Here is a 21,965-nt window from a genome sequence, read left to right as displayed (position 1 = left end):
CCCTCTGCTGTACAGAATCCTGGCCAAGTTTTCAATAAAAAGAAGAATCTTGATTTCAAAGATGGTTGTTTGTTTGATTTCTTCACAAAAAAAACTACTCATGAAAAGAGAAATTCTTTATAAAGAAAACAGCGACTTTGACTGAACAAAAATGTAATTTATGACGTGATTTTTTGTTGAATCACAGCTGGAAATCAAATAATTTTCTGGAAAAACATGCTGTGTATAAAAAAAACAAAAAAGTGGATCACATAATATAATATAATATAATATAATATAATATAATATAATATAATATAATATAATATAATATAATATAATATAATATAATATAATAGATATAGAAACTGAAGCTTTTGACTTTTTTATCAACACCTCACCTCTGATTTTAAAACTTATTTATTTAAGTGGTTCTAATGTGTCAGCTCAAAGTGCCATCTACAACAGGTGAGATGTTTATTGTTAATAACGTTTCCACAAACCCCCTCTTTAAAGCTCTGAACTGCCCTTTAAGGTCTGTTCTGTGTTCCTGTCATGAGTTTTAGTTCTTGTGTGAATCTGATGGTTTCCTACTTTTTTTTGTCAGTCTAACTATGGCTGCTGCCACTTTTGTTTTGTTTTTTTCTAACTTTTACATTTTTCAGAAATATTTTACTTTATTTATAAATATTTCCCCAGTAGAAGTCCTCCTCGGTTCCCTCTCAAACATCGTTCTTATCAAAGTCCGCTCCAATTTTTGTCTTTTTTTGATACTTAGTTTAGCTGTTAGCAACCATCTGCTTCTTTCAGCTTTTATCCAGCCTTTTAAAGCTTTTTTTGTTCTTTGCACCTTGTTCAAATAGTTTTTTTATTGTTTATGTAAAAAGCCTTGAGGAGCTGAAAGCTGCCTCGCCTTGCGCTGCTATTAGTTAGCATTTTGTTACTTTTAGCTAACTTTTGCTACTTTAGCTTTTAGCTATCATTTTGGTACTTTGGCTAGCTTTTTGCTAGTTTCAGCTTGTAGCTATGTTCTGCTTCTTTTGGTTTTTAGTCAGCCTTTTGAAACCTTTAGCTACTATTAGTTAACATTTTGGTACTTTTACTTTAACCTTTGATACTTTAGCTTTTAGCTTTTCTTGTTACTTTCAGTGAGCATTTTGCTTCTTTTGTCTTTTAGCTAGTGGTCTTCTTCTTTTAGCTTATGGTGACGGCAGGCTTTGTTTCTGGTCTGCAGCTCCGCCTGTCCTCAGCAGCTTCGCAGCTCCTCTCCTGTTCGTTCAGGTTTTATTTTTTATTTTTTGTTGCTGAATCTCCTCAGTTTGTGTTTGTGCATCACAACATAAATCATCAGGTTTGGGTTATTTTGTTTATTTAAAAAAAAACAACTTCTTGTATTTTAAAGACGGTTTTATGCTCTACAAACAAACAGATATTAAAAAAAATACATAAAAAAACAACAACAGAAAATCAGTCCTTGTATTTATAAAGCTGCTGATATGTTTTACAGCTGATCATAAGTGTTTCACTTTCTTTCAGAGAAATATAGAAAAATAGAATTTCAATAAATAAAAGTAAAGTTCACTGCCGTGTTCTCCGAAGGGCCGCCCGTCTGACCTCAGATCACCGAGACATCATTCGTACAAACTCTGCAAAGGCAAAAACACACGAATGAGTAGGAGGACCACGGGCCGAGGCCTTCGAATAAAACCCCCCGAAGCTTCAAGTTTTACCCTCAAAGTCCACCAGGCCGTCTCCGTTCAGGTCAACGTCCTTCAGGATCTCACTGATCTCCTTGTTGGTCACCTGCTCTCCCATCAGCTTCTTCATGGCCTCCCGCAGCTCCATCAAGCTGATCTGACCGTCTCCGTTAGAGTCGAACTGAAGACGAGGCCGGGAGGGGGAAAGGACAGCATGTTTTTAAAAGGGAATGTGCAAGAAAAAAATGGAGAAAAGTCACCAGTTTGAAGGTAACTCTGCTGGCTTTGGTGACTCAAACAATGATGGCGATTCTTCGTTTCGCCACCAGATGGCAGTAAAGTAAAACCTGCTCACATCCCAGTCATGTTTTTTTTTTTTAAATTAATTAATCAATTAATTTATTCAATAAAACCTAAATTCTGATAAGGTTAATAATCATAGCTGCATCCCCATCAGTGTTTATTGTTTTTGGAGCTTTTTTAATTTAAATACATTGTATATTCTGTAACGCAGCAGACGTCTTAGATTATTGCATGAGAGGAAAAATGTGGATGTAATTAATGGTGTGAGCCCATCTGTTGGCTGTTTAAACATCCAAAAATGCTAACGACTTTATAAAATAAGGACATAATGACAACACAAACAGACTTAACATCCATTATGGACTTGTATTTCAAGTTTTTGTAAAGAATATGGTGCAAACATAGCATAAAAAAGTTTTTTTTTTATTGTAAGTTGATATCTGGAGATTATCTAAGGACCCCTACTTGGTGTTGAGTGACCCACACTGGGGTCCCGACCCCAACTTTGGTAATCATTGCTTTAGATGATTAGATGGGACCTGCTACATTTGTATCATTTAAAAGCAAAAAAAAAACAAAACAGGATTTAGGAAAGTCAGCGTGCTTGTTTTTATGCCCAGGAATAAAACAAAACATCTCCATGTGTCTGCACAAAGATATTATAAGATATTAAAGGTGTCATCCTAACCCAGTGAACCGGAGCTGAACAAAAAAAGACTATTTATGGGAATTTTTGTGAGCCTTATCATTTGCACGTTGTTCACGACTCCTTGTTTTGTCGTTAACTCTTATTTCTGTGCCTCTGCAGAGACCTCCTGTGGCGCGAGCGTGTCACTGCGTGGACCCTGACCTCTCTGAACGCGTCCCGGAGCTCCTTCACTCCGATCATGTCCGCCGTCTCTGCCAGCATCTTGGGCCCCATCAGCTCCACAAAGTCCTCGAAGTCGATCTTGCCTCCAGCTGACACACACACACACACACACACACACACACACACACACACACACACAGAGTCAGGGTTAGAATAAAACAAACTGGATGGTGCTCCTCTGACGCGCAGCGGTCCTCCACTCACAGATCTGCTGGCTCAGCTCGATCAGCTCCATCTCCGTGGGCATGTACCCCATGGTCCTCATGCACTCCCCCAGGTCTCTGTGGCTGATGTAGCCCTTCTTGTTCTTGTCGAACTCCACGAAGGCCTCCCGCAGCTCTGGTGCAGAACGACAACGGGTTAGTCACGCGCGGCGGGTCAGGGCCCCTCAAAGTGCGGCGCGTGCGCTCGCTGCCGTCTCACCTTCGAGCTCCTCCGGCCTCAGCTCTCTGTCCTGTCGGGGGGAGACGCATTGAACACGTTAAGGTGTCGCTCGTTCACATATTTCAGGTGCGATCAGCTGCAGACTCGTTCCTTAAGGAGCTCAAAACGAAACAAACTAAAGAACGAAGGTTTTTGGTATTTTTAGTGTCACTCCAATTTCTTTATGTTTCGCTTCCAAGGAGCCAAACCTTCAGATGATCTCCTAAAGAGGTCCTGATCTGCAGATCTCCAGGCTTTCTGGGATTTTTCTGGGATTTCTTTTTTGTTGTTGTTTTTTGACTTCATATTTCGCTCACATGACAGCAAAATCTAAAGAAACTAGGGAGTTTTACCCAAAACTGCAACATGAAGCAATATTAGAAACTAAAACACAGACGCGTAAAACTTCAACCCAGACCTTCGTGGAAACAACACAAGTCAAATCTTTTAAAATTAGTTCTCCCTATTTTAGTTGATTTAATTCATGTCATTTAATCTTCAGCCTTTAATTTTTTTCTTTCTCAGTGAACAAAAACAAATCAAGTTCACAGCAGTCTCTGGACTTTATATCCTTGATTTAATACTTCTTTTTTTAGCTGTTTTTAAAGATTGCTTCACTTGATGGAGATTATCAGCAATCACAAAGATATCAATGAGTTTCCATTGAAGTCGGCCGGAGGGGGTTTGGTTCTGTGACGCAGAGCATGGATGACAGGAGGAGGAGGAGGGGGAGGACGGATCTGGTGTGATGAAGGGTCAGGATGAAAACGAACTGACTGGAGCGTCTGAGCAGAGCCCAGTTCTTCACCAGAACGCCCCTGACGATGGAGGAAAGTCAGTTTTAAAACAACGGGGCAAACAGAACAGTTCCTTCAAACAGATTTTAAGCTCATCTAAGGATGAACGAGAAAATGTTTGGTCATGGGTGCCTAAAAGTCACTTAAAAAATGTGGACATACTTTATAAACCACAGCAGATCCACAGTCTCCTAACACTCAAAAGCTTTCAGCAACAAAACTGAGTCCTTCAGAATAAGAGCGCACAGCCGCTTTAAAAACTCCCCACAAGCTGCAAATCTTGTTGAATTTTTCTGTTCTTCAGATTCTTGTGTTTGGAAACTTTAAAAAAAGAACACGTCAAATGCTTTGTGCTGTAAATGTCAAAGAAATCAATTTATCCTTCTGGAAATCAGGTCAATGTTTGGACGGTTTTACACCCCCAGAGCAAAAAGTGTTAAACTCTGATCCTAGTCGGGGGGTTTTATATGAAGTAAAAGCTTTTTCCAGATATTCAACAGTTAAATGAAACAGTTTTGGGATGTATTTGCAGGTTAGAGCCTCATCTAAAAGTGGCAACTTCATATTTTTTTCTTGGATTTAGTGAAAAAAAGAAGCTTCTCCTACCTTCGTCAGGTTGTCCATCATGGATGGTTTGGTGCAGTTTCCCATCACCAACCCCCCCCCCCACACACACACACACACACACACACACACACACACACACAGATCAACAACCTCCTTTTGTGTTTTCACCCTTATTTCTGAGCTCTGATGAAATTAACGAACCATCAGAGCCGCTGTTCCCTCTCACAGCGGCTGTGTCTCATTGCAGAGGCGGCGTCGCTCTTTTCTCCTCCTGCAGGGCTTTTAATCCCCCACACACACACACACACCAACAACTANTTTAATCTCGAACGTTCAGATTAAAAGAGGACCGAGCAATGATGGCGAGGATGAAGGGAGGAGAGGAGGCTGGAAAAGTTTGTATAAACCCTGCAGATATAATAAGTTTGATTCCTTTAACAGCTCGAATCAAATGTTTCTGCAACCTGGAGGCTCAGATGTTGAAGCTCAGCTTGTAACGTGAAAACAAACATCAGGCACCGATTGAAACTTAAAAAAAGGAAAACTTGCCAAAGATGAAGGACCGTAGGCCTTGAAGAAGGATTGCTAGTTTAATTTAAACGTCCATAAATGCCACATTTATTAAAATAGCTGCTAGTTATATGTGCTTAAAATCTGTTGATGCTTCATTTCTTTCAGCAGATAAATTAGTGATGAGTAATTCGGCTGTGATTTAATCTCTGGTGTTCAGTTTTGATTAAACTATTTAATCCTGTAACTTTGTTCTCGCTCTGACCTGGAAACAAAAATAAAGGAGGCCATTTTTGTTGCTTTGTCTCTTCGGCCTCTTTGTTGAAGTAAAGATTGGAGGATTTTTCAGGAGGAAACAAATAATCTGACCGCAGTTACACTGAGCTTCAATTTGTTTCTTTTTTAACAGGGAAGGCATTAATGTGCTCTTAGTGCTGTTTTATGGAGGCTTTATTTTATAAATCAAACACATTATTATTATTATTGGTAAGTTTCTGTTTAGAAATTGATCATATCTATGATCAGCATCCTGTGATGGTGAGGTTTCTGCGTTATTATGTACATTATTGTGCCAGCATAGTCAGCATTTTGATAAAACAGAGTAAAATATCAATGATTTATGTTTGTTTTCTGCCTCTTTAAATGTCTGCTGAAAGAAGCAGGAGTCACCAGCAGAGGTTGGTGTAGGACAGGTGTGTTTACTTCACTGGACTTCAGGCAGATTCAGCCTTAAAATCTCGTTAATTTCATCGTCTCTGAGGGAATTTAATTTGGAAAAGCTTCTCTGTACGAAGCTGACTCGCTGCGGCTGAAAGGATCCTGGGGTTTTCATGGGAATCTGAAGTTTCTGTAAAGGATTAAAATCGCTTCGCCGCTGCTTTACTGACAGAAAAGCTTTTCTTGTGTTAGTTTGTCTAACTTGTAACTCAGATCGGTGATCCGGCTGATTTCACCCTCCATGATGGAAACGTTTGACTTCCGTTTAGTTCTAATTAGGATGCAGTCAGTGTTATTTATTCAACTTTTACTTGTAATTTGTCCTCGTTTTGCTGTAGCCGTTGAAGCCAGACCATAAAACAGAAGTAAAGCACAAAAAATTAATGTTTTTCCACTTTCAATAAACTCTCATTTTACACGCAGATTAATTACCAGATGGACTCTCTCTAACTGAAGGTCTCACTTAATGAGAGCCTCCTGATGGCGTCTGACGGGGTGTGTTTTTGTGTGTGTGTGTGCGCGCAAACACAGACCCCCACCAGGAGGCGCACACACACACTTACACACACACAGGTTACCAGAGGTTTATTTAAGGTACTGGGGTTCTAGTTTGATTAGTTTGATCACATTTCAAATGCTTGTTTCCTCAGTATCAGCACTGACAGTCATGTCAACACACACACACACACACACACACACACTGGCATGGACACAAGACTCAGACAAGGTATTATGTGTAATACGAGAGGCGGGGGGTTCTCAGGTAAACAACTTGACTCTGTCCTTTGTTTTGTCCTCAAGATAGAACTCTCTGTGTGTGTGTGTGTGTGTGTGTGTGTGTGTGTGTGTGAGAGAGAGACAGAGGGAGAGGGAGAGAAATTATTGGTGGAACTATCTTGTGCTGATCTGGTGTCAGTTACATTAGTTAGTTTTCAAGTAATGACAAGGAGAGTTAATGAAGCAAATGTAGATGTAAAAAAGGAAGTTAATTATTATAAATTATTTTTGTATCACACTATTTTGTTTTATTTATTTTTTATTTTTTGGTCTTTGGTCTGTTGGATGTCAACAGATATCAGAAGTCACCAAAAGCTTTTAGTTTTTTTGGGTTTGGAGTCAGAAAGACGAGCCGTGAGGTTAGAAGGGCAGCTGGGGTTGTTTACAGACTCATCAGGATCACAGAGACACGCCGGCAGAGAAGAAGAAGAAGAAGAAGAAGAAGAAGAAGAAGAAGAAGAAGAAGAAGAAGAAGACGACGAGTGGAAGTGGAGAACAGAGGACTCATCCCTCGTTTATATGAAGTTTATTCATCTGAGCTGAGCTTTGAGGTTTACCCAACGTGACAATATTAAGTCCAAATCAAATTTCCCCAAGTAATAAAGTATAATATAATATGTTTATTGTGGTTTATTTTATTGTATTGTATTTTTAACATTGTATCATATAGTATCTTATTGTATTGTGTTATATTTCGCTTATTGTATTTTATTTAGTGACATTGTAGCTTATTGTTTTGGATTGTTACGTACTTTGTCATACTGTACTTTATGAGACCCTGTTGTCTTGCATCAAATATCAGATTGTTTCTTAAAACATAAACTGTAGATTACACTGAATTAAACATCATAATAATATAATAAATCAGTACAAAAGCAAAATGTATAAAATACAGCAAACGGCAGCAACAAGAGTCATCAGCTTTAAAGAAACAGCGCTTACAAAGCACCGAATTACTTTTATAATTTCATTTAATCCCATAATTACAGTGGTTTGTGCAGAAAACCCCTGTTTGTGTTTCTGAGGCCCTGTCGTGAAGGTTTGCTGGGTTTCGTAGCTCATTAATGATGTGAAGCTCGTTTTGAGGGGGGGATATGCAACTTTAAGGACATGACGAGTTTCTGCTGGCCATCTGTCTTCCTTCATTTGGTTCGGCGAGCGCTCTTTGGGTTCTGCTCCGCTCGACTTTAATCTTCCTGCGATAATTCGCCCGCGTGTCAGTCGGATCTGATCTTCTGTTCTCCAGACTTCCCTGACTTATCCCTCCCACTCGCGCCGACCGCGGAGTGAGTGGGACGGCGCTGACATCACATTCAGCTTTATTTTCTGCCTCAGAATCATTTGTCATCCCTGGTACATGTCTTTGATCGATCAAGTGTAGTAAAAATACCATAAGATCATAGCTGTTCAAAGCAGTTGAACTGTAAAAGGTGCTGTATTGACTCTTTCAGGGATTTCAGTCCTGTTTTATGTTAAAATGAATCTTTTCTTCTGGTATCCATAAATTATGGCATCATTCTGCTATCAGTGGGTCTGGATTCATATAAGTTTTTAAATCTTAAGGCTTGTATTATTAAAAATCAGTATCTTTTCATTCACACATCTACTGCAACCATACAGCTCAGTCTGTTTCAGCCCAGCTGATCTGTGAGGAATTAGTGGGGTCTGCAGTTAGAAAGTTTAAATTGAGTGGATGAGAAAAGCATGGGCAGGGAGGGCCTTGCAAAATTTAAGCAAACCCCGTCTTTTGTTCGTTTTGGTCATTGAACGCTGCTTTGAACGCGTAAAAAGCAGCGTTTTGAATGGATTTTCAACATATTTTAAGCCAAAATCTGGCCTTTTTTATGTGACTTTTAAGCCAGACGCTTGGTAAAAAGCATAGACGTCATAAAAGATGTCTGCAGGTAAAAGTGGCCCACGGTTGCTTGCCATCACCTGCCGCCGTGTCGTGTGTCGCCTCGGGCCGACACTGAGCCGCAGAGCGACACCAGAGACGGGCAGCTCACCGGATCTCCAGCCCGTATCCGTTACGGGTTACACTTTCATAACGTTTCTCAAAGTTCAGCAGCTTAGACCTTCTCAGACACGCAATATCGGACGCAGGTTTTTTTGTTTTTGTCCTCTGAAGGTTGCAGCTTTAAAGAGGGGGCCAAAGAGGAAGTGGCTTTAGGAGCCTCTGCTCTGAGGCCTCGGAGGTCAGAGGTCAGGGGTGAGAGGGAGACGAGTTTATAATTCACACTGGGGGAGGTGCAGGGTTTCCATCATTCAATCAGCCGGAGAACTCGATGGAGGAGAACCACACAGTGACGCACAACACGATTTTCTGCAGGGGGGGAGGGGGCTCCAGCCCTACCTGTCCGAACACCGAGTGCACCATAGGCAGCAGGTCCACAGGCTCCTCCTCCTCCGCCGCTGCCTCGGCCTCCGCGCCTCTCCTCTGCCGCCCCTCCATCATCTCCTCCAGCTTCTCCTCCAGGGCCGCGCTGTCCTCAGCCCGGGGTGCGGGCCGGGCTCTCTGCCCCCTCTGGGGCGGCGGGGGGCCCGCCGCGCTCTGAGCGTCACCGGCAACTCCCCCCTGCTCCAGGCTTCTCTTCTTCTTCTTCTCCATCTTCTTCTTGATGGCAGCCTGAACCTGTCAAGACGAACACACACACACACTTTGTTGTTGTGTTTGCACTGAAATAACTGAAGTATTCACTGTAAAATTTAATACAACTTTATTAGATATACTTTTTCAACACATTAACAGAGTCTTTCAAACAAAAACAGCTCTTCTTTTATCATCTAAAATGAAGAATTTTTTATTTTTTTTATTCATTTTGAGTTACAGATGATTCAGCATCGTCTTGACTTCCATTTAGAGGAACCATCACCATCATCATCATCATCTTAAATATCATAACCATCATCATCACCATCACCACCATCATCATCATCATCATCATAAATATCATAACCATCATCATCACCATCACCACCATCATCATCATCATCATCATAAATATCATAACCATCACCATCATCATCATTATCATCATTATCATTATCATCATCACCCATCTACTGACATCTCCTCAGAAACGTGCAGTAAAAACGCAAAATAAGAGAAAGTCGAAGAAAAGCTTCACACACGGGCAGATGAAGATGATATAACAGATCCAAACACGCCGACATGCAGCCATAGAAACACACTCACACACACACACACCTGTTTCGGGGTCCTCTCCTGTGGCGCGCTCATCGCCGCGGCACCGCCTCCTCCGGCGGACGGCTCTCGAATGAGCATGAACATGTTGGCTGCGGCAGACTCGCGCTCTCCCCCCTTCCCCTTCCCCCCTTCCTCCCCCTCCCTCGCCGGCTCCTCTTGGCTTCGCCTCCCTCTCTGCTCCGCGGCGGCTCCGCTTCGGGTTTGACTCTAATGTGACACAAAAAGAGAGGAAAAAAAAGTGACAAAAACAAAAGAAATAAAATAAAAAAAAAACTGACAAACTGTGTTGGGGAGGTCAGAGGGGTTCGGAGGGATGTTTTTTCCCTTCCTTCCTTGCTTCCTTCCTTCCTTTCTGGGGCCCTTTTTCTTCCCCCCTCTGCTCCTGAGTGCCTTCAGGCGCGCTCAGGTGAGCAGCTTTTTATCATCATCACTCCGTCTTGGCTCCGGGATTGAGTTCCTGCCCCTCTGGCCCCGCCGGCTATCTCCTGATCCCTCGGATGACACCCTACACCCCTCCCTGAACTTCACCTCCCTCGCGTTATCTACCTCTAACATGTCGACCTCTGTCTCTCCTTCCCTTCCTTCATCTACAGGTGAACACTTCTCTTGTTGCCTTTGTGCCTTCCTCCTCGAGCCACCCCTGCACCTTGCTGTTTCTGGCTCTGTGTGTCTGTTAGCAAAATATCTCATTACTCGCTGATTGGATTTTACTGAAACTCTCAGGAAGTCATGATTGGATGTTCATCTACAGGTGATTACCTTATGGAGTCCTCCCAATTCAACATGGCCGCCACAGCCAATTAACTATAGAAAACACAAAAATGGTTCTAATTTGCTCAATTTTGCAGATATTTACCTAAACTTTGGTGTGGTAGTAGCCGTCACAGATCCCCAACAGATAAACTGAAGCACCGACCGATTGTGTGAGATGTTTGTTCAAAATTTTAGGCGTCAACTTTTTCAGGTCGACTCCGTCTGTCTGTTAGCAAAATATCTCACGAATTACTGGACGTATTTTAATGAAACTTGCAGGAAACAATCACTGGACGTGTGTCTCTGACTGATTAGGTTTTGAAGCCAACCCAATTCAAGATGGCCGCCACAGTCGCTTGAACTCAGAGCCCACAAACATGTCTATAACTCATTAATTCTTGTCGGATTTCGAGCAAAAACTCAACACGGTGGTCGCTGAGAGACATCCCCAACAAATGCTGAACACTACTCGTGTGACGTCTGTGCTTCTTAAAACTGCTGGAGTAGTTGTCTGTTAGCAAAATATCTCATGAACCCTTGGGCAGATTTTAATGGAAATCTCAGAATGCAACCATTAGGTGTTCACCTACTATTGATTACCTGTTGGAGTCAATCCAACTCAAGATGGCAGCCACAGCTAGTCAACAGTATCAAACACAAAAATGGCTGTAACTCAGTCGGTTTTACAGATTCTGAGATGAAACTTGGTGAGGTTGTAGCTGGGAGTGTTTTACAGCACATATTGTGAGCATGAGACATTAACATGCGATTTTATTTGCAAGGTTTGACCAAAACTGCTGTAATTCCATTACTTCTCATTAAAAGGCAGTTTTAGGTCTTTAGGTCAGGCGACATCCTTCAGGAGTGCTCGGCCCGTCACTGCATGAGTTCTTCTCGCCCTTTTTGTTTGGATTTTTTTATTTTTAAGTCACCATCATCTCCCTCTGACAGTAATCCTTATCGCTCTCCTTCGCTCAGCCTTTACATCGTCAATCTCCTGTCCTTGTTGGAACACAAATGGGATTTTTGTTGTTGTTGTTGTTGTTGTTTTTTTCCCCCTGCAGTGCCCGGGTCAGACCTTCATTGTGTGAGGGGTGGAGGAGGGATGGAGGAGGGAGCAGCGATGAAAGGCTTTCGTCCAGCTGGAAACCCATCACCTCGGTGTTGTCCCGCGTGCATAATCTGGCCTCGCACGCAGGCACAACACAGGTGGATGTGTCGCCGCCGGCCTCTATTTTTAGACCAGCGCTTTTTGGTTTTCTGGGAGGGCCGTGTTTTTTTGAGCTTCACAGCGTTGGTCTGAAGCAACTAATTCCACTAAAAGCATCAGGTTTCTATTAATCAGAGCTCCTATTAATTTATCTGCGCTTCGCTCGGCAGGAAAGGTATTTGGCAGCTTTGAACTAATGAAGCATTTCACTTTTTCTTTTTTTTTTGGTCCCTATTCCTCCCTTCAGCCCTCCTCTCCCATCAATCAGCATCATCAGCCTGTTAACATGCATTAAATATTTGCTGATAATGTACAGCTTCTGCCTTCTCTCCAGTTCCTAATGAGGTTTCCATTGATCACCTTGGACTCCCATCTCTCAGTCCCCCCTTTTTTCTTTCCTCATGGATCATTGATGAGAGCTCAGCGACAGATTCCCTGTCCACGGGCGGAGGAGAGATCCATTACAGAAGTGACAGAAGGCCTGAAATAGTGGTCGTATTTTAGGAGGCGAGCTGTCGCCGCAAAGGGAAAGGATTAATGATCTTATCAGGGAAACGAGGTCGAATGTATTCAGAGGGCGTTACCAAAATTTATTTATTTTTTTATTCTTATCTCTGTCCCCTCAAGACGAAACAAACAGGCGAAGCTTGTGTTCCCTCCCATTAATCAGCCTTTTTTTTTCTAATATCCAATTATCTATCCGCAGTCTATTACTAATGTATAGGCAGATGACACAGGGTAATTAAGCAGCAGATAAGTTTTATTTGCGTCAGACTGATTCTCATTACTTATTTGGCTTGTAACTGTAGTCACACATTACTGAGTTTCTCAGCTGGCACAAAGAGACTCATTAACCCAGCTTAAGTAGACAATGACTTTGGGTATCCGTGACAAGTAAACACCAAACTCCGACACAGCTAATCAAATAATTATCTCAAGCAAAAGGGTATTTACAGGCCTAAAACCCGGAGCTAAAACTCTAAAATTAGGGGTTTCCTTCTTGTTTAAAACAAGACAAAAATGACGCGTCTTCAACGGGACCTCCACACCAGCAGGGGGCCCCAATGAGCAACCGACTGCTGATTTAGCTCGACAGATTTTGAGTACAAAAGCTCATTTAGTTTGATTAGATTTCATAAAAGTAGCTTTTTTTACTCCCCCACTAAAGCAATTTTTACGTTTCACATTTTTTACGCCGCATGTTCAATAACAATGTACAAACAAAAGGTGTGAAATGAAACAAAGGTGTCAACAGCAGTAAATGTTTGGTTTTTTTTTTTAAACCAGGTTACAAAATTTTCTGATTTATGAAAGGCGTGCTCTATTTGAACCCAGAAGCCAAAGGTTTTTGAGCTCCAAGTTGGGAAAAAAAAATCAACTGCGACAATCCTCAAAGTCAAAAGTTTTGCAGTTTTTCCTGGCCTGGAAGTCCCAACAGGAATCTGGGAATGATGTCAGTTGAGACTTTACAGTGGATGTGCTACAGCTAGCTGCTGCTGAAACTATCTGTGCTAACAAATAACCTGTATGTAAGTAACTATGTAATGCAAAACGGTTTTTTTAAACCAAAAAACAAGATAGAACCCCCTCCTTATTTTTCCCCTCTATGAATATATATTTATATATTGTGTTTATTATCTTGCTGACACCTTCAATCATTGATTGTCCATCTAATAAGTGAATAATAATTTATCACTACATCAGGATGAGAACTCTTTATGAAGTTATTGAAGCCTAAAAATAAAAACCTTTGTTTAACTAAGTGATGCTGCGTTCAGCGTTCGTTTTGGTGGCCCTCTGGTGGAATAAACCAAACCAGCAACAACCTCAGAAGAACATTTAATGTTAATAATATAACTCAAAATCCAAGTATTGACACAGAGTTCACTGGCATCTTAACAAAAAGAAAGTGTACAATTCATTTTAGGAAATTAGTGTTGGACGAATGTAAAGGTGGGGAGAAATGCAACCTATCTAAATCTAATATCTTGACTTTTCAGATTATCATAGAAGTGACAGGGATGGGTGTGAAATAGTTTTAAATCTGTGTTTTGTTGTTAGTTACGCTACAAAACTTAAAACATCAAAAATATCTCACAAAATTATTAATTATTGAATCTTAAGACCTTAGCAGTACAAAAAAAAAAGAACTTAATATCTGAAAAATCTTCAGTAAGAAATGGATCGACAGATCGGAGTTTATTCTGCAGTAATCGGGGCGTTGCTCCGGTCTGACGAGGTAAAGAAGAAGCTGCACTATAAGGCAAAGATCTTTTATTTACTGGTCCGCCTTCGTTCCAACCCTGACCCTGACCTCATGGACACAATGTTAATGGATGGATGGAAGAAATGAATTTGTTTCTTACTTTTAACAAATTCAATAAACACTGACAAGTAATAATAAAACAAACAAAAACAAAGAAGAAAGCACCTTGTTTGCTTTGGACCCCTTATTAGCCGTAAATTACCAAACATACAACGTCCCAGTGTGGACTTAGCACGTGCAGAATTGATTCAAAATAAATAATATAATAAATAATTACAGTGTGTCATATTGATGGATAGATGCTTAGATGATGTGCAGAGACCTGTTTGAGACATTAAACAAAAACACATCCGTGACATAAAAACAGGAAGTTGTGGTGGAGGTGGGCCACAGAATGGAGGCAGACTCCAGCACTTTAAATGCACTTAAATGGCATATATTTTTTTGTTGTTTTGTTGCAGAAATTAGCTGAACTGTGAGCGGATGTGGACTGGAACAGAGACCCGCAGCTACCAGCTGATTTTGGGTCTTCCCTGAACAAAAGTCGACCCGTAGAACGAAGGAACAGATCAGGTTTTTGGCTACACAGAAAATATTTATTTGTCTTGGATTTTGACCTTCCTGTTCCTTAAAGTGCCGTTTTTATTTATTAGGTCCTCTTGCTGTTTGTTCCCCGGTTATTACCAAGCTCATCTTCATAAAGTTCAGTGTTACACAGCCTGAAAGTCTCTGTCAGACAGACACGAGATCCGTCCATCAGAGTTCATTAGCCCGGGTCTCCTGTTACGGTTTAAGCAGATGATCCCCAGTGTGGCGTTACGACGGTGAGCGGCTCCCGGTTCTGTCCATTAATGATTGGCCAGGGATTGAAGTAGGGGTACAGAGGCTCCTCAAAGTTCGCGTTGTAGAAGGTGAAGAGGTGTCCCATGTCCCCGGCGTCGTAAAACGACACCTCGCCGCGCTCGTAGTCCAAGTAGACCCCCACTTTCTTCGGGTGGCTTGGCGGATATATCAAGTTCTCGTCCGAGTCGGTGCAGGCCTCGTACTCGCTGGCGCCGCTGCCGTCGTCCCGCCGCACCAGGGTCCAGAAACCGTCGTCCGGGCAGAGGCTGATCTCGTCCTTTCTGTTGACCGAGGCCCGGGCCACGCCCAGACCCCATGCCGTCTTTTTGCCCACCTCCACCTCCCAGTAGTGTCGGCCCGAGGAGAAGGCCTCGGAGCCCAGGACGATGTTGTAGCGGGTGAAGCGCTCGGGGTTGTTGGGCAGGTTGGACTGGATTCGTCCCACCTGGACGCTGGTGCGACAGGGAGACACCCAAAGGCAGGGGTAGGCCGTGTCTGGGTCAAGGGTCACCGCTGAGATGGCTGGGAGGAGAAGAAGAAGAAGGAAAAAGGAGTTAGAAAAGGACTGACGCGAACTGAGTGTTTAATTTCGTGAAATGGTCATAAAACGAGAACAAATAAGAAGTTCAGCTACAGATTAATGAAAGAATACAGATGAAACTTTAATCTGACGTGATTTGTTGGTAGTTGTTGGGGATAATTACATAGTCGCCCGCCTTTTGTGGTGTTGTTTTTATATTCTGCATGCTTTTAAAAGTCTGGTTAAGTTGTCTGAAACCAATTAAATGACACTTAATTTAGAGCTGAAAGTATCTGTGATAAAGTCGGGATATTTCTAACTGCACTGTGTGTGTGTGTGTGTGTGTGTGTGTGTTTTCATACCTGGCTGAAAAATGGAGCTCATTTTCCTCCAGGTCCTGTACTGCAAAGGTCCCAGGAATTCTCCCGACTGCAGATCAGAACTAACCTCTGGGGGGCGCTCAAACAGGGTCTGAGCCCTGAAAGAAAAAAAAAAAAAAAAAAAAACAGTCCTTGAGGTGCTTACGTTTTCTTTTCCGCCATTTATGATGACTAATGGAAATTTGCGAACCAAGAAAGCTGCAGAAACTTTTATCTTGCACAGTTTAAATGAATCTGAAGCCAAGCTGTTAAAGCTCTTCTGGTTAAGTCTTTCGGCTTCCTGGGTGCCATCAGCTGCCATGTGATGAAAATGAGTCACAAGACCACAAAGATACCATCACATCCTGTTGCAGTCTGACTTATGACTGATTACAAAACAGCCTCTTGTGACACTTGATTAGGTCACAACTCCAGAAAGGAAATTACCCAAAAATTCAACACAAATCAGAAACTCTGAAGTATTCAGGTAGGAGGTAAGTGATACTCACAGCCCAATGAAATCTTTGATTCCCTGAAAAGAGAACAGATCAAGTAGTTACAAATCCCTCCTGTCTCTGTCGGAACACGCAGACAGATACCATCTCTGAATCAAATCATTGTAATATTCTCTGGGATCTGATATGCTTTCATTATTAAACCATGATTTATTCCTGTGACTCAACATTCACACTGTTGTTTTCCTGGGTTTTTATTTGTCTGTGTGGTTTTTGTAATCTAACTACTTCTGCATACTTTCTGCTTTAAAGTCATTTATATATGAAAACGTTCAGCTCATTCAGGAGATGGGGGTTCTCACATTTGGCTTTTGTTTATACTTCTCAAAATATTTGACTTTGTTTCCAGATATTTTGAGATCTCTTTAGTTCTTTCAGAAACATTGTTCTCTCTCAAATCTGCTTTCTGATTTTGCTGTTCTGCTGATTGCTATTTTTTAGCTCATCCTTTGGTGCCTTTGGGTAGTGTTGTGCTACTTTTAGCTTACATTTGTCCTTTTTAAACCTTTTGCCAATCTTTTCAGCTTCTAGTTGGCAGTTTGATCCTTTTAGCTTTCAGCTACACTTTTGTTACTTTAGCTTTTAGCTAGCCTTTTGCTACTTTTAGCTGAATTTTTTTACTTTTACCTTTTAAGCTAGTGTTTAGCCACTTCTAATTTATAGTTACTATTTTGCTTTGAACTTTGAGGTAGATCTTTGCTAATATTAGCTAGCATTTAGCTTTTAGCTCACCTTCAGCTGCTCGGGGTTTTCTTGCTCTCTCAGTTTGACCTGGAGTTTCTCGGCGGCACTTTCCAGCTGGCTCATTTGCTCCGTGGCCTGGGTGAGGGCCTCCTCCAGCTGGCCGAGCTTCTCCTCCTTCTCCTTCTGCAGCGTCTCCTTTATGCGCTCCTCCTCCCCCGACAGGAACTCCTTCAGGCGCGCAAACTCTGCGGTGACCTGCTCCTCCAGGTCTCCCGCTCGCTCCTGGAACACACCGAAGAGCCGGGTCACCGAGACGGAAAGAGCCGAAAGCAACGAGGCTGCGGGTCAGATAAACTGAACTCTGTTGGCTGTTTAAATGTCCCAAAATGCATAACTACAACACAAACAATCCTAACATCCAACATCCTAACATGTCTGATCAACTCAGGTTTTTAAATCCTAGTTCAGTTTCATTATATCTTAGTTTGGTTTACCTCACATTATCTTTAGTATGACTTGTTTTAAATAAGTTTTATTCTGTACCTTTATGTCTTAATTAGATTCATGGTTTAGATTAACTTTAATTGTTGTGTGTGTTTTCATGACTTCATTTAGATTAGCTCTTGTCACGCTGGCCTAATATTAAAATGTTTTTAACTCTTAGCTGTCCTTCGGTACTCTTAGTTAGCCGTCCCGTTCCTTTTAGTTTAGTTTACTTTTAACTTTATCATGTTTTCATTTAGATTATCTTAGATATCGTTGTGTGTGTGTTTTCTGTATTTTTGTGTAAAAAAACCCCACGTGCAGTCTCCTCCAACGAATGACTCTCAGCTACTACCACGGCAAATATTAGCTCAACTAATGTAAAAAAAGTCACTGAGTTGAATCCAGTTTTGTGTTTTCTAGGCTCAGTTGTGGCGGCCATCTTGAACTGATTTGCCTCCAAAGGTTTATAACTTGTAGATGTACGTCCACAGATTACTTCCTTAAAGTTTCATTCCAATCCGCCGAAGGATTTGTGATATTTCACCAACAATACAGACAAAAACGAACACACACAGAGGCAAAAACCTTATTGCCTTTCGCCACTTTATTTATAATAATAAAAAATGAATTTTTTATGCTAAACGTTGGCTTCATTCAGGGTTGTGTTTAAAGTGCAAAAACCCCGTCTTGTTTTTTTTTCGTCCTATCTCTGCTTTCATTTCCTCCAGTTCCAGGAGAAAATATTTGTCTCTTTGAGCTAAAACTACTGCGTCAGCTAAACTAAACAAAGACAAACTGGAAGCTGAAAAAAAAATCCCAAAAAGACGAAAATGATTTTGCTGTTTAGACCCAAGCTGCACTCAGTTCCTTTTTATTTTTCCCTTTTTAATTCTTTTTAATTCTCTAAATTTATTGAAATTTAGAGAATTATTTAAAGCATTTGACCTCAGTTAAAGTTCACGTTTCCACTTATTTAATCTAATAACCTGCATTCCTTCCTAAAACTAACACTGGCCGAACTACTGCCTACGTGCACTCCCTGTCCGTCTTATTTCTGCTGTAAAGCGATTAAAAAAACCTTCCCCTCGCCATCGCTGCGGTTCCCGTTCAAAGCTGACTGGGAGCCAGCTGGACATTTCGTGTCTGTCTTTGGTTGAAATGTAAAAAGTAGAGTAGAGAGAAGAGCTCACCAGTCTCCTCAGCGTTCAGTCACAATCTGAACCCCTGCATGAAGACAATCAGAGCCTAAAATCTGACATTTATTTGTTCTGTTGTTGTTGTTGTTGTTTATATAATTTTCTTCATTCCAATTTAAAGCGAATGAGATAAAAACCTGGTTAACATGTTTGATCTAAATGGTTAAAACACTTAAAAGCACTTCATGGTTGGTTTCTCTTTTTGTTTTCTCAAAAAGAAAACTAATTATTATGACTTTTCAATCATCAGCTTTGGCTTTGTTCAGCCAGAGTTACATTTAACAGTAATGAACTTTTTTTTAACTTATAGTATAAAACTTCAAAGACAAAAACAAAACCAGCTGTCAAAATGACAACAAAAGCCTCTAATATTAAGTATTTGATTTTAACACGCAGCGTTCCCGTGGATTTGAGGTAATTTCCAACAAAGGATGATAAATAAAAACAAACACAGAGCGAGAGAAACCTGCAGATAAAGACTCGCCGAACTTCCGCTCGACTTTGCTCCTCCACATCCTGTCGAACAGGCGCAGAGCGAGAAGTGAAAATCTGTGAATCTGCACTTAAAGTGGGTCAAACAGGCAGCAAGACGCCCGGGCCGCCACGTCAGACAGGAAGGAAAAGAGGCAGCTTGTAGTAACAGAAAGCACCAAAACACACACATGTGTGTGCGTGTGTGTGTGGGTGTGAGCGACAAAGGCAAACAGAAGCCGGCGTGCTCGTTCCAACCGTCCCGTGAAAACAGAGAGCAGCGAGCTGTGGCGTCAGCGGCCGGCCGTCACCCGCGGGACGAGCCGTCCTCTGCGTCAGACATGCGAAGGTGGAGGAATGCAGCCGGGCGTCGACAACCGCCACACGTATAGACACAGAGAAAACAGCACCATTGTGGAAGGGTTGTGTGTTTGTCTGTCTGTTAGCAAAATATCTCATGATGACGGTTAATGAACCTCTCAGGACGTAATCACTGGATTCACATCTACAACTGATGTACTCGCCACAGATGGGCCATAGCTCAGTCAGTTTTATAGATGCTGAGCTAAACCAGGTGTGGGCAGCTTTGGACCTCGAGGGCCACCGTCCTGCGAGTTTTACTTGTTCCTCTGCTCCAGCACAGCTGATTCTAATCAGTGCTTGATTAACAGGTTTCTGCAGAGGTGATTTAACCTCTGAATCAGGTGTTGGAGCAGAGAAACAAGTAGAACATGCAGGACGGTGGCCCTCGGGGACCAGGGTTGCCCACCGCTGAGCTAAACCTTAGTGTGGTGGTAGCTGAGAGACGTCCCCCAACACGTCCTTCAAGCTCTAACAGGCCGTGTGTGAGGAGCGGTCGTGTCCTTACCTTAATGAGGAGGATTTTGTCGTTGGTCTGCTTCTGGAAGAGCGTGGCGTCCTCCGTCTGCAGCTGGACCCTCTCCAGAGCCAGGCACAGCTTGTCCTGTCGGCCCAACGAGAAAACGTTGAGGAAGAAAACCCACATTTGTTTGTCCCGGGTAAAAAATCCTAACTAGAACCTTTAGAAACATGGGGGAATCTGATCAGGAATTCAGCGAAACATGTCAGGACACACAGAGGCCGGGGTCAGGTCTGAGGCTGACAGCGAGCCGAGTTGGAGGCGTTCACACAGGCCTGCCGAATTCCTGCTGCTGCACCAGCAGACAGGGAGCAGCTCTCTGAGAAACCCAACACCTGAGGAGACACTTGTATGCTGCAGAAACCTGAAATCTGGTGCCTCTTTTACCCGGTAAGCACCTCCTTTGCCATGTTGTCATGGCAGACGTGGATTAGTGTTGGCAAGGGGGGTACCTTGTAGTTGTCAAAGGCCTCTGTGATGGGGATGACGTTGTGGGTCTTGTGCTCCCGGGACATGCCGCACACCAGGCAGATGGGGAGCTGGTCGTCCTCGCAGTACAGCTTCAGCTTCTCCTCGTGCTCCTCGCACATGTCCAGGACCAGGTGCGGCCAGTGTCCGGTGGACGACGCCACGCTGCTCATGCTGGTCCCGGGCTCCCGTTCCATCTGGCTCCAGTCGGGAAAGCCCTGCTGGTCCCACCCGGACGTCCCCGCGGCGGAGGCGGCTGCCGCGTCCACGGCGCGCGCCCTGCGCACGCTGTCCACCACGTTACACAGCAGCGAGTTGGGTCTGAGCTTCCGGGCGCACGACTTCCTGCACTTGGGGCAGCTCGAGGTCTCGTCCGCCTTGGCCTCCCAGCACTGGACGATACACACCTGGCAGAAGTGGTGCCCGCACTCCAGGATCACCGGGTCCCGGAACAGCTCGAGGCACACCGGGCACGTGAGTTCGGACTGCAGCTCCTCGAGCGCGCTGGCCTCGGCCATGAAGTCCTCCGCGCTCATGACGGTCCTGCCTGGTGGCGAGAAGGAGAAGGAGAAGTGGGGAGGAGGAGGAGGAGAAGGTGAAGGCCGGGCTTGTTCCGTCTGCGCCGACAGAAAGGGAGTGGTCCGGGGCCGGCGGCGGCGGGCTGAAGACGGAAGACAAGCGGGGACAAGCTGCGCGCAGCTGCGCAGAGGAGCCGATCCATGGATCCATCCAGGCAGGAGGCGCGCGACCTCAGCCCGCGGGCGCAGGAGAGACTTTCTTGGAAAGAGTGAAGGGGAAAAAAAACTAAAGATACAAAGAAACAAAAAAAGAAAAAAGAGCGATTCGAGCATGCCACCACATGACCTAAAACACACACACACACACACACACATATGCTTCTAATTCAGTCAGTTTTCCAGATACTGACCTACAATCTGGTGTAGTAGTTGAGACTGACCCCCAACACATCCTCTGAGCGCTAACAGATGAAACAGGGTTCGTGTTTAAAATGTTGCCAATAACTATTTTTTTTTGCTGCGTGTCTGTTAGCAAAATACCTTCTGACCCGCAGGGCAGATCTCAGTGAAACATTCAGGGAATAATCTTTGGGTGTGCATCTACAACTGTACATCTTTTGGAGCCAACCCAATTTAAGATGGCCGCCACAGCCAACTGGCTTTAAAAGAGACAAACATTGGCTCTAATTTAGTCAGTTTTACAGATATCGAGCTAAAACTTGGTGTGGTGGTAGCTGAGAGTCATTCATTCTGAACCTCAACATTAACTGCTGGAGTCAACCATCTGTCTGTTAGCAAAATATCTCATGAACCACAGGGTTGGTTTTAATGAAGCTTTCAGAAAGTAATCACAGGATGTAGGTCTACAACTGACTGCCTCTTGGAGTCGATCCGATTCAGGATGGCCGCCACAGCTAATTCACAACTCAGTCAGTTTCACAGATATT

General features: G+C 42.9%; 2 protein-coding genes across 2 annotated transcripts; both read right to left on the bottom strand.

Annotated features, from left to right (window-relative positions):
* Nucleotides 1-1,337: 1,337 nt before the first annotated feature.
* Nucleotides 1,338-9,946, bottom strand: LOC108243056 (calcium-binding protein 2-like). Its single transcript, XM_017428251.3, has 7 exons — nucleotides 9,850-9,946; nucleotides 8,995-9,273; nucleotides 3,274-3,304; nucleotides 3,055-3,189; nucleotides 2,830-2,939; nucleotides 1,710-1,857; nucleotides 1,338-1,625 (listed from the first exon to the last, which is right to left on the bottom strand). The coding sequence occupies exons 1-7, from the start codon at nucleotides 9,931-9,933 to the stop codon at nucleotides 1,600-1,602; spliced, it is 813 nt and encodes a 270-aa protein (XP_017283740.1). The 5' UTR covers nucleotides 9,934-9,946; the 3' UTR covers nucleotides 1,338-1,599.
* A 3,111-nt stretch (nucleotides 9,947-13,057) lies between these two features.
* On the bottom strand, nucleotides 13,058-21,398 carry LOC108243037 (nuclear factor 7, brain-like). The gene is made up of 6 exons (XM_017428219.3): nucleotides 20,485-21,398; nucleotides 20,021-20,116; nucleotides 17,048-17,281; nucleotides 16,310-16,332; nucleotides 15,804-15,919; nucleotides 13,058-15,443 (listed from the first exon to the last, which is right to left on the bottom strand). The coding sequence occupies exons 1-6, from the start codon at nucleotides 21,391-21,393 to the stop codon at nucleotides 14,869-14,871; spliced, it is 1,953 nt and encodes a 650-aa protein (XP_017283708.2). The 5' UTR covers nucleotides 21,394-21,398; the 3' UTR covers nucleotides 13,058-14,868.
* Nucleotides 21,399-21,965: the final 567 nt, after the last annotated feature.

The sequence above is a fragment of the Kryptolebias marmoratus genome, linkage group LG9 (genome assembly GCF_001649575.2).
Source record: "Kryptolebias marmoratus isolate JLee-2015 linkage group LG9, ASM164957v2, whole genome shotgun sequence".
Taxonomy (NCBI): domain Eukaryota; kingdom Metazoa; phylum Chordata; class Actinopteri; order Cyprinodontiformes; family Rivulidae; genus Kryptolebias; species Kryptolebias marmoratus.
This window is presented reverse-complemented; position numbering and strand designations above follow the sequence as displayed.

Excerpts from the sequence above, each read along its gene's own strand:
- LOC108243056 (XM_017428251.3), bottom strand. The coding sequence starts at position 9,933 with ATGTTCATGCTCATTCGAGAGCCGTCCGCCGGAGGAGGCGGTGCCGCG. Across the intron at positions 3,190-3,273 it reads GAGGCCGGAGGAGCTCGAAG|AGCTGCGGGAGGCCTTCGTG; the intron begins GTGAGACGGCAG and ends GTTCTGCACCAG. Across the intron at positions 1,858-2,829 it reads TCCGGGACGCGTTCAGAGAG|TTCGACTCTAACGGAGACGG; the intron begins GTCAGGGTCCAC and ends CCTCGTCTTCAG.
- LOC108243037 (XM_017428219.3), bottom strand. The coding sequence starts at position 21,393 with ATGTGTGTGTGTGTGTGTGTGTGTTTTAGGTCATGTGGTGGCATGCTC. Across the intron at positions 17,282-20,020 it reads ACAAAATCCTCCTCATTAAG|GAGCGAGCGGGAGACCTGGA; the intron begins GTAAGGACACGA and ends GGTGTGTTCCAG. Across the intron at positions 15,920-16,309 it reads ATCAAAGATTTCATTGGGCT|GGCTCAGACCCTGTTTGAGC; the intron begins GTGAGTATCACT and ends TTTTTCTTTCAG.